This window comes from Polistes dominula, unplaced genomic scaffold (genome assembly GCF_049000335.1).
Source record: "Polistes dominula isolate Pdom_NZ unplaced genomic scaffold, Pdom_raw_medaka contig_11, whole genome shotgun sequence".
NCBI lineage: Eukaryota > Metazoa > Arthropoda > Insecta > Hymenoptera > Vespidae > Polistes > Polistes dominula.
Genome location: NW_028301154.1, coordinates 2460425 through 2473164, shown reverse-complemented (window position 1 = coordinate 2473164; position 12740 = coordinate 2460425). Strand labels below are relative to the sequence as shown.

The window sequence follows — 12740 nt, the reverse complement described above, 5'->3', positions numbered from 1 at the left end:
GGGACGGAATTTTTTTCCAGTCAAAACTGTTTGTACACTTGTGTATGACGGGTTGCCTATCTTTCGGGCAGAACAAAAATTCCGTCCCGACAGATGACGCTCGCAAGCAACATTTTCAAAGTGTGTCTGGAGGGTTGCATTCATACAGGCGCGTATTTTTATAATAATTACAAAGAAAGTTAATAATAAAACATTTTTAAAAATGTCTACAAATCAAATATTTTTTTCTAAATAATGATAAAAATTGAACTCTAATATTGTAATTAATTTATACATATTTTTAGTAATAATATTTATTATTTTATATGAAATAAAAATAAAAGATCATGCGTGTAGATCACATTTTTTCAATTCATACGCCATTTTAGAGAAGTTTTCACTTCAAAAAATAAAAAAATAAAAGAAGGAAAATTTTCTCTGCCAAGCTGACGATGATCGAGAAAAACAAAAACAAAAAACAAAACAAATCAAACGAGATACTTGTTTGAATTAAAATTTGATTAACGATTACGTTTGTGATTTTATATTCAACACCAAAGTCAATATCAAAATGGCTACTACTACTTCTCGCAAGGATAAAAAAGATGAAATGGTAAGAACCAAAACTAATTATGTTCAAATAAAACGAATTAATTACTCGCAATTATTATTATTTGCACACTTGTTTGTTGTTGTTCAATTTCAATTCAATGAACAATTTTTTGTTACATCAGAATGAAGAGGATAAGAGGTTACAAGAAGATTTGTTACAATTGGTTGACGTGTTGATGGTGTGTGTTGTGTGCGTGTGTGTGAACACAATTTATTATTAATTTTAATCACATTTAAACATGACGAACATCATCGTCAATGAGATAATAATTTTTGTTTTAAAAAGGGTAAAGATGAGAATGCCATGATACGTGCTTTGATTCATCTTAGAATTTTAATTCAAACATCGACAACATCAATGACCTCCGTACCAAAACCATTGAAATATTTACGCGAATATTATCCACGATTGAAAGATGTTTATAATAAAATAAAAGGAAACGATCTTAAAAAACAATTGGCTGAAATATTGAGCGTATTGGTTATCGCCGAAACTACATCGACTATTGGTAAGAGAGAATGTTTGGAATTTTGTTTAAAAGGTTCGGTACAAAATCCTGGTGAATGGGGTCACGAATATGTTAGACAATTGGAAGCTGAGATCGTTGATGAATGGACAAGTGCACCGATCAAGGAAGAAAAAAATATCAGGTGAATTTTATCAAATGAAATTTTGTTAAACAATCGTATAATTAATTTATCATTTAAGATCACGATTAACACCATTGATAAAAAGTATCGTTCAATTTAATATGAAACACAATGCTGAGATACAAGCCTGCGATTTGTGTTTGGAAATTGATCAAATACATTTTTTACTCGATCATTTGAATAATAATAATTTTTTAAGAGTTCTTCATTATTTAACCAGTTGTGCTGCTTACAGGTTAGTTTATTATTAATATTTGGTTGACATATTTTAACCCCTTAAAACGCACAATTTGTTTAAAAAAAAAATCAATGTTTTTTTTTTTTAATGTCAAAAAACACAATTTAGAACATTGTCTTGGTAAAAACAAAAAATGTTAAAAATACAAAATTAATCAAAATTTTGATAGCAGCATAGAATATAACGTCGCTCGAGTTTAACTCGAGTGTGCAACTTAAAGTGGTTAATATTGAATTTAGTAATGTATGTGTGTGTGTGTGTGTTATTTTTTTATATCAATTAATTATAAATACGATTATTTTATAATTTAGCGAAGAAATGGAAAAACAACAAATATTAGAATTTGTATACAGTCAGTATATCAGATTTAATGATTATAGCAAAGCTATGTTAATTGCAATACAATTGAACAATCCGGAATTGGTTTTCACGTGTCTCAACACGTGTATCGATCCTTTGATACGAAAACAATTAGCATTTTTAATTGCAAGACAACAGGTAGAAAATGTATTCTTTATTAATCGTCATTTTGATTTAATAATTAATCGTTTGAAAACAATTTTCCTATTTAGAATCATTTACAAATAGAAAAATATGAAGGCTGCGATGCCGATGAAATTAAAAATATTTTAACCAACGGACACGTCAATGGTCACTTTCAAATATTAACTAGAGAATTAGACATATTGGAACCTAAACTTCCTGAAGATATTTATAAAACTTGGTTGGAAACTGGTACGAGACGTAACATCGATTATGATTCTGTTAGATCTAATTTAGCAGCAAGTTTCGTCACTGCATTTGTTCATGCCGGATTTGGTGAAGACAAACTAATGTCAAATACTAAAGATTGTTGGGTATACAAAAATAAGGTAATTAATGTCCAACCTAAATAGTCATTGTACATTGGTAATGGTCATGAATTTTATACATTTCAGGGTCACGCTATGTTATCAGCAACAGCATCCTTAGGATTGATACACCTTTGGGACGTGGATGGTGGATTAGTACCAATCGACAAGTGAATGTGAACTATATATACATTATAAAAATAATATATTATTTAAACATAATTTATTTTAATTAGATACCTTTATACAAATGACGATTACATCAAGTCAGGTGCTTTATTGGCAATTGGATTGGTAAACTGTGGAGTTAAAAATGAATGCGATCCAGCATTGGCATTATTGAGTGATTATGTTCTTTCGGACAATTTAATTTTACGAATTGGTGCAATTTTAGGATTAAGTTTGGCTTACGCTGGATCCCAACGATCCGTACTTGCGGAATTGTTTACATCTTCATTGAACGATAAACGAAGTTAACATTTTTTTGTTTTGTTTTCTAATTAATTTTTTTTTTACTTCACACACAGTATATTAAATAATTTATTATATTAATAATAATTATTATATTTGTAGGTACGATGGAAATTGTTGGATTGTCGGCTCTTGGTTTAGGTTTGGTTTACGTTGGTACTGCCAATTCTAATATTTCTTCTACCATATTGCAAAAATTATTAGAACTTACGTTAGAAGAATTTGCCAATACACATTACAGGTTACAATATTGTCTATAAACGTTTATTTATATTAAACAAATAGAAGGAATGATTTTCAATTAATTTCAATAACGAATAAGGAAACACGTAACACAAGGAGGAATCTTTTTAAAACAGGTTTATATCATTAGCCTTGGGAATACTTTACATGGGTTGTCGAGACGTTATTGATACACCATCAGCTGCATTAGAAGTTTTACCGGAACCGTACAGGCTTGCTTGTCAAACAATGTTACAGGTATAGGTGATTTATAATTAATTTATATTAATGTTCATTTTAATTGTAATCAAAAATCAGATTTGCGCATACGCTGGAACCGGTGACGTTCTTATCGTTCAAGAATTATTAAGAATTTGTTCAGAACCTGTTAACGGTAAGGACGACAGTATTTATGGTACACCAATTACGACTCCTGTTGTCAGTTGTTGCGATCATGGTAAACGTATTATGGGATCTAATCAATCGGCTGATGATACTCAAACAAAGAACAAGACACCTAATTCCAGGTAGAAATATTTAATTACATTAATTGTAATTAATTTGAAAGACAGCAATATCAATAGTAATCAATATTATTAATAATACATAATAAAAATAGAGAAATTGGGATATCACAAGCAATTGCATCGCTCGGAGTAGGAGTCGTTGGACTCGGTGAAGGTAAAGAAAATTCAAGAATCTTTGGACAGGTAATATTTCAACCCTAATAAAAAAAAAAAAAATAAAATAAAATAAAATAAAAATAAACATGATTAAACTATAAATAATAATAATTTTGTAAACAGGTAGGAAGATATGGTCCGACACAAGCAAGACGTGCGGTGCCCTTAGCAATGGCTCTTTCATCACTTTCAAATCCAGAACCAGCATTGTTAGACGTTTTAAACAAATACAGTCACGACAATGACGTAGACGTTGCACATAATGCAATATTAGCATTAGGATTGGTCGGTGCTGGTAGCAATAATGCACGATTAGCAACAATGCTTAGACAATTAGCTGCATATCATGCCAAAAATCCATCGCATTTATTCCTCGTACGAATATCTCAAGGTCTTGTTCATCTAGGAAAAGTAAGAAATTCTAATCTAATCTAATATATATGTTTATTAATATTATATTATTATTTTAGGGTACACTATCTTTATCACCTATGCATTATGCATCAAGAATTTTAGATCAAACGGCATTGGCTGGATTGATGGTGGTCCTTGTTGCATGCTTGGATTGTAGAAATTTGATATTGGATAAATCTCATTATTTAATGTATTGTTTAGCTACTGCTATGGAACCTAGATGGTTGGTCACACTGGATACAAATCTCAAGGTTACTCAAATAATAATTATATTTGAAAGAACTATCCTATTCGTAATTTATATTATTATTTGACTTGAATTTGTTAATGTTTAATTTTAAAAATCGCAGATACTTCCAGTTTCTGTCAGAGTTGGACAAGCTGTTGATATAGTTGGAAAAGCTGGTAATCCTAAATCCATAGCTGGTGGTAACGTTCACACAACACCAACCCTTTTAACGCACAATGAAAGGGCCGAGTTGTTGTTAGACGAATACGAACCATTGTCCAGCGTATTGGAAGGTTTTGTTATTTTACGAGAGAAAACTGATGGATGAACCATCCTAACAAAAAAAGAAAAAGAAAAAGACATCTTTCATCGTTCTAAATAAACACCGTAAAATTATATTTTTTTTTTTATGTATAATGAATTAAAAAAAAAAAACTAGGTTTGAGATTAGATTTTTTCTGTTGTTGTTGTTGTACAGGTTTGCGTTTATTTAACTTTAGGGACTAGCGGAAGCAGCAATGTGCTTTAAACAACAGAAATAATGTACATTGGTATGCAATTGCACAGTGGGAACAACAACGCTGCACCATGATCAAAATACGTGTCTCTCTCTCTCTCTCTCTCTCTCTGTATGTGTTTATTATATGTTTTTCTTCAACATTTAAACAGATTGTTAATATCTGTTTTATCGATTTTTCAATTAGTTTTTTTTTAAATCCCATAAGCATTGTGCTAATCCTAAATACCTTAATTATATATATATAATATAATAATATAATACATATATATATATTATATTATATTATTTATACTATATAAATAAGATAAAATAAAATATTTTACTACACAACACACGAAGGAAGCGAATTTAATTCGTATACAACTCGTGTATATGTGTAATGAGATGTAAATGGTATGTATGTGTGTTTATACATATGCATATTTTTCTATGAAGGTTTGTGATTTCTACGTGGCATATAAAAAAAAAAAGAAAAGAACAAACATAATTTACGATGTGAAGGTTTGTTTATAAAAGGGGTGGGGCAGGGCGAGGGCGGGGGCGGAGAAGGGGGGAATAAAATATTTCGACGGATTGTTTTCTTGATTCTCGTTACTTTTCCATAACATTATTTTTCTTTCATACGCGTTGTCATACACATTATTTATCATCATAGTGCATTTTCTTTTCGCATAATTTCAAGATATTTTTATTGTTGTTGTTGTTGTAAATATATAGATGTGTATTATATTATATTATATTACGAGTCGGTAGGTTTTATTTGGAATTTTATTTTTACCGAGTAGATCATGGCGCTCGCGTATGACATTTTTATATTGTTTCATTTTTTCTCCCCCCTCCATTTAGTTGTTTTTTTTTTTTTTAATATTATAACGGGGGATGATCACCACCCACCCTTCTCGCGAAGAAAATGTGAGAAAATGTACAAGCTTTACATGTAGATGTTAATGATGCACATATGCAACGTGTTTATTAACACTAACGGACTCAGTTACTTTTTTTTTTTTTTTTGTAAATATCTAATGAACATTCTCTTTTCTTCTTCTTACTTTTTTTTTTTTTTTTTTTTTTTTATTAGGCACATGACTTAAAGTAAGAGACGATATATTTTTTTTTAATACGAAGGAGCACGCACACTTAACACAGTAAATATACACACACACGTGCTTCGCATGTGTGTCGCCGCATGAATTTTATTGTATGTTTTTTTTTTTTTTCTTATTTAGATGCGTGTGAAAAATGTGTGTTGTGGTTGTTAAATGCGTAAATGGAGTGCTACGAATGGAACTCGATTTTGAATCATTTTTTTCTTTTTTTTTTGTTTTGTTTTACTTTCACATGAGAAGACTATTTTTTTTCAAATTTATTTATAATCAATGCGCATACTTTTCTTTTTTTTTTAACACGTTTACGCCGGCGCGTACCACCGGTGGCTCGCACTAAATTGTCTCATCGGGCGGCGCGTACCACCGGTGGTCCACCTTAGTTTAGGTTTGAACAAGCAAAAATCACGCGCCGCCAGATGAAGCGCATTTTAGATTCGAGTGCCGCCCCACAGCGCAGACACTGAAAATCGGCGCCGACGTCAACGTGTTAAAATGTTAATTTAGAGTTTAAATGTAAAAAAATTGTTAGTGCTTTTCGCTAAACTTGACGACGAATAATCTTTTCTGTTTTTTTTGTGTTTTTTTTTCTTCTTTTCATTTTCATTTTTATTTTCGTTAAATTTTGCACTCTAATGTAGAGTGTGTGTGTGTGTGTGTGTTATATTTGATATAAGTCGCATAAAAAAAGGGTGTGTTTTTTCTTTTCTTTTTCCATTTCGAGTCAATAATCTGGTATTTTTTTTGTTAAATCGCAAGTGCCTTTTTTATTCTTTTCTCGTCCCCCTTTTACTAGACCATGTTCGTTTATTTATTTATTTATTTTTTTTTTACTTTTTTTTTTATTTAGAAAATATAGAGAATAATACGTTGAGAAATGTAATATATATATACAGGGTGTTTCGTAATACATGAAATCGATTAACTTCTGGAGTGATCAGTGTGAATTCAAAATAGCAATACAAAAAAATTAATAATATAAACAAAATGTGTTCTATTAGATATGATCATGTTTAAAATTATAATAATTAAACTTTGTGTTACTAATAATCGGTGTACCCCATCATATAACATAAAAAAATACTTTCTAAAAACTTTCTAATAAAACATTTCTTAAAAAAGCTTTAAACCTTTCAAAAAGGTATTTCTAAAAAAAACAACTTTCTACAAGGTGAAAATGTCCGCGTTTAAGAGACTTTGCAAAAGATTACTCTCTGTCAGTAAAATATTTTAGAAATGTTTTTCAAAAATATTTTTTTGTAATATCTTTTGTTATATGAATCTTTATCAAAAATATTTTAGAATGATGCCTGTGCAAGGTTTCTGAATGATTTGTTTGGAAATATTTTAACGAAACTTTTACTGAAAGATTTCAAAACTTTATCGTGTTATGTGAGACAGTACACTTTTGTTTTTTTTTTTTTTTTTTTTCATAGAACACACAATTGAAAGAAAATAATAATTATTATTTTTTTAAACAATATTACTTGTGTCACCGGAATATTTGCTGTTCTAATTTATTGTGACACATTTGTTCCGTTAATTAAATTTCATTTTAGTTTTTGTATTCCCCGCCCCCCTCTGTCCACTTTTGAAGTTAGTTTTAACATGTATTCAAAAACATTCTGTATAAACATAATTCTCGACAGGAACAACACTGCCCTAACGCTAAATGCGCAATATTTCAATTAGGATTTTTCTTTTTCTTTTTCTTCTTCTTCTTTTTCTTCTTGTTGTGGTAAGTGTGAATGCGTGTGTTGAAATTTGTATGTAAAACGATGACGAGTTAAAAATACATAACTTACTTCCATTTCATAATCATTTTTTTATTCGATTGCGTTTTTACTTATCATTGTATTCATTTTTATTTCTTTTATTTTATTTTATTTCATTTCATTTCATTTCATTTATTTATTTATTTTATTCATTTTCAAACGCACTCGCACCGATTGTTTTTTTTTCGGCAAGCCGAACCACCTAACTAACTAACTAACTAAACTAACTAAACTAAACTAAACTAACTATAATTTTATACGTTTAAAGAGTTTCGCATAATATTAAAATATAATATAATAGTAATAGATAAAAATTAATAATATAATAATAATAATAATAATAATAATAATAATAATAATAATAATAATAATAATAATAATAAAGATGACAGCGTTTTTCTATATAAATATAAATATAAATATATATCTGTATATATATATTGAAATATATATTTATATTTATATTATATAATAATATAATATATATATATATATATATATATTATATAAATATATATATTTATATTTATATAAATATATATTTATACATAATATAACTTAAAAAGATAATAGCAGATTTGTAAATCGTAACATTTTGCAGATAATTTTATGAGCGTGTTTCTTTGTTTTCTTTCATATCCCTGTTCTTCTCTGTGTTTGTGTTCAATTTTTTCCCCCTTTTATAATTATTGAATTATTTATTTATTTATTTATTTATTTATTTATTAATCCAAGCGAGAAATTTCTTTGTCCACCTTCCCTTTTCTTCCCACCCCCTTTTTATTTTTTTTTTATTCGTGCCAATATTTTTGCCTTTTTAATACGTTGAGTGTGCCACGTCAGTCATCGATGACTGACGATGAACTTTGCGTTCAAGCCATGTCAGACACCGGTGCCTGACGCTCAACTTGTGCACGGTTTGTTTTTACTGCACGGTGGCCTGACAAAGATTTCCGTAAGAATTCACGTGGCGCACGCACACAACTTGTTAAATATGTTTGTTTTTTTTTTTTTTTTTTTTTTAAATTAATTATTATCATTATTTACAATATGCAGTATTGTATTTATTAGTTTATTTATGAATAATAATTATAGCACAAGTTTCTTCTCTATTAATTCTTATTATCGCTGGAGGACCACCATTGAACAAAATGAATGATTTAATTGAATTACAATCAAATTGTTGATTTCTATGTCAAATTAATCCCTTTATGAGTACATATTTATTTGAAAATTACTTTGAAATATTATATATTAATTAATTAATTATATTATATTATAATAATATAAAAAATTACTCGCATTACTTTCAAATAAATCAACCAAAATGAAGTTAGTAGAGTTTTAAATCTCGTCTGAGTTTCAATGAGAAACGTATCTCAAAACGTCATGCGAGTTTTTTTTTCCCCCAAACAAACAACAAATGCATGTGACGTATTGATACGTCAAATGTAGCCAAAGGGTTAATTTACCCTTCTCTTATTAACCCTTCGTTTATTAACTTTCTTTTTTCTTTTTCTTTTTTTGTCATTTTTTATTAAATTTTTTCTTTTTGCTTTTAAGATCAATGTTTTCTCATAGTTTGTTTTTTTTTTCTTTCATGATGAAGCCGAACGAAGATTATGTTTGTTTATTTATATATATATATATATATATATATATATATATATATATATATTTTTTTTTAAATCTATGTATGTAATGTGTAAAAATGTGTTTTTATGCGTGTGATGATGAATATGATCGAACACGATGGGAATCGTTACTTTTTACGTGTTTATTTTTATTTTTATTTTTACTTTTGTTTTGTTTTGTTTAAACGGGCACACATCGAAATTCTATGGAAAATACACGCATTGAAGAGACATGAATTTACGATTTTTGATATTAGAAGATTATTTTTTATTTTTATTATTTTGTTTGTTTGTTTGTTTCTTTGTTTGTTTTGTTATCTATCCTATTTTTCAATCGGAAGATTTTCTCTTTCTTTTTAATTTCTGTTTTTTTTTTTTTTTAAATGTTTTTTTTTCTTTTCGTTTCATTTTTGTATTTTTTTCCTTTTTTTTCATTTTCCCTCGCGTCGAATATCCTGATAAAAAGCGTACCGTTTTTTTTATTTTTTTTTTTAATTTTTTTTTTTTAAAACGTTTAAAGATTAATTTTAAATCGAAAGAGAAAGACAGATATAGAGAAACAGAGAGAAATAGAGAGAAATAGAGATAGATAGAGATAGATAGATAGATAGATAGAGAGAAAGAAAGCTGCTTGGGCTGAGGAGAGAATTTCGTTGCTGAGAGAGAGAGAGAGAGAGAGAGAGAGAAAAATTGACTGACAGTGAAAGTTAGTGGCAGTGCGTGTGCTTTTTTTCTTTTTTTTTTTTCGTGTCTTTCTTCTTCTTCTTCCTCTTTTTCTGGTTCATTTTTTTCTCTTTTTTTTTTCTTTTTTTCTCTTTATCTACATACGTGACCCCTTTTTTCTTTCTTTTTCTCTTTCATTATACATATTTATAATATGTAATTTTTTCTCTGTTTTTTTTCTTTTTTCTTTTTATTTTACTTCATTTTAATTAACACTAGAACTATCGAAATTTTTTAATTAATTTTTCTTTTTTGTCACATTATAATTTAATTAAAATTTCTTGTTACATTCATATGTGACGATGATTTTTATGATAGATATATATGTATATATATATATATTTATATATTAAATTTATTCAATCAGTCAAAAGAATCGTGGTTTTAAAATATTATTATTTTTTGTTTGTAATGAAAAATGTTAAAAATTAATGAACTCGCATTTATTAAAAGAAAAAAAAGAAAAAAGAAATGAATTTTCTTTGATTTAACACAACAAACCAAATTTATTTTGACTGACTTTTTAAAAATATTATTCTTTAAAAAATTTATCTCTTAAAATTTATAATATTGCACGCGACAAATAATTTCTTTCTCTAAATATTAAATAAAATATTTAAATAATTTATAGTATATATATATATATATATATATATATATATATATATATATATATATATATATATATATATATCTATAATAATTTAGAAATAGATTTGATAGTTCTATTGTTAATGATCATTGATAGCATAATAATGCAAATCAAACGATCCCCAGAGAGACACGATGTAGATTCAAAGAAATATTATTATAATCGAACGTATAATAATATGTGTATGTATAATGTGTTTGTGTGTATATATGTGTATGCGTATGCGATGTAAAGACGAATTAGAAATGTTATTAATAGTTAAAATAGCCGCGCACGCCTTTTGATTTCATTTCTACGCCATTGGGGTAATCTGTAAAATGCGGCACGAGTGCACTGTAAAATTGCTTCAAATTCGGCGTCCGATAAGTGTCGCTGTAACAGAAATAAACATAATCAACAAATATTATTATTAAATATTATATAAATATATTATAAAAACTATACTGTATTATATAATATATAATATATATATTATTATTATTATTATATATATTATATAATATATATAATATAATATATAATAATAATATTATATAATATGGAATATATATATATTACAATACATAATATATATTATTATATAATATATTTAATATAATATATAATATAATAATATTATATAATATGTAATATATATATTACAATATATAATATATATATTATTATATAATATATATATTATTATATAATATATATAGTATAATATATGATAATAATATTATACAATATATATATATATATATATTATAATATATAATACATTTATATTATATTATATTATATTATTATTATAATATATAAAAAATATAATAAAAATATAATAATTATAATGAACAATAATTAAATATAAAAATATTCTAAACTATAATTATATCTAATATATATTATCAATTAAAAGTGAGTAAGTAAAGGCCACTTTAGAGGATTTTAAACAAAGATCGAATTGTTTGTTTTTTTTATTCTTTCAAGTTATCCAATATTTCTCTTTAAATAAAAATAAAAATAAAAAATAAAAAATAAAAAATAAAAATAGTATATACTAACTTCGAGATTGCAACGATCAACGTCAGCTGGCAGCCTATAATTTGTAATAACGAGTAAATGATAAGGATAAAGTTTTGGTGGTTCGGTTGGTGCAGCACCCATATCCGGTAATGATCTTCTCACGTGATGACCCCCATGACTTCCAACGACTGAACCCAGGCCACCCGTGTACGTCGTCGAGGATGGCAGGATACCACCATCATTCTATGTTTTATAATTAAACACAATATCATTATTTTCTAACATTATTTATACATCATCATCATCATCATCGTTCTAATTTTTTTTTTTAATTATCTATTCGTGATTTTTTTATTTCTCATATATTATTTTTCTTTTTCACCTGGTTTATTATTTCATATCATATGTTTGGAATATTTTTTTTTCTTTCTTTTTTTTAAGTATAATAAACATTTATAATTCTTTTTTTTTTTTTTTAAATACTAAATATACATATAGATCTAATTGTACGACGATAATCATGCTAATAATAATAATAATAATAATAATATAAATTTACACATAGAATATAAAAATATATATATAATATGTAAAATTATTTTAAATATATATATATATATATATATATAAGAAAAAGAAGAAGAAGAAAAAAAAAACAATCTTCGAGCAATCGTAACATACAAGAAAAAAAAATAAAAAAAAAAAATATCAAATAAAACATAACAAACTATCGTGTATATCATATTGCAATCGCACTAGCTCAAGATTCTTTAAACAATTAAAAGTAAGAAAGAAAGAAAGAAAGAAAGAACAAAATAAAATAACAACAACAATCAAAATGCAATAATATCGAAATATAATAATAATAATAATAATAATAATAATAATAATAATATATAATAATAAAATATTATCAGCGAAATGTACAGCTATTATTCATGCAACGCTAATTAAAAAAAGTAAATATACAACAATGAA

General features: G+C 26.6%; 2 protein-coding genes across 15 annotated transcripts in view; one reads left to right on the top strand and one right to left on the bottom strand.

The window, feature by feature from the left end:
• The first annotated feature begins 24 nt into the window (after positions 1–24).
• LOC107072807 (26S proteasome non-ATPase regulatory subunit 2) lies at positions 25–7402 on the top strand. 2 transcript variants are annotated; one of them, XM_089178630.1, is made up of 15 exons: positions 25–592; positions 714–770; positions 878–1242; positions 1301–1477; positions 1792–1978; positions 2053–2352; positions 2419–2501; positions 2568–2803; positions 2905–3043; positions 3162–3282; positions 3343–3551; positions 3644–3734; positions 3831–4118; positions 4178–4372; positions 4472–7402. In XM_089178630.1, the coding sequence occupies exons 1-15, from the start codon at positions 551–553 to the stop codon at positions 4676–4678; spliced, it is 2697 nt and encodes an 898-aa protein (XP_089034756.1). In that variant the 5' UTR covers positions 25–550; the 3' UTR covers positions 4679–7402. The 2 variants fall into 2 exon arrangements, with proteins under 2 accessions (XP_089034756.1, XP_089034757.1); XM_089178631.1 differs by having other exon boundaries at positions 572–592; positions 714–781.
• Positions 7403–8745: 1343 nt separating this feature from the next.
• The window catches only part of Unc-115a (actin binding LIM protein Uncoordinated 115a), a 34722-nt gene continuing 30727 nt past the window's right edge, over positions 8746–12740 (bottom strand). For 11 of the 13 annotated variants that reach the window (XM_089178638.1, XM_089178642.1, XM_089178633.1 and 8 more), the window contains 2 exons: positions 11802–12005; positions 8746–11129 (listed from right to left, as the gene is read on the bottom strand). In XM_089178638.1, the coding sequence (XP_089034764.1) occupies positions 11016–11129; positions 11802–12005 (318 nt within the window). In that variant the 3' untranslated portion in view covers positions 8746–11015. Of the gene's footprint in view, positions 11130–11801; positions 12006–12740 lie in introns of those variants that run through there. The other 2 variants (XM_089178641.1, XM_089178640.1) reach the window with 1 other exon arrangement.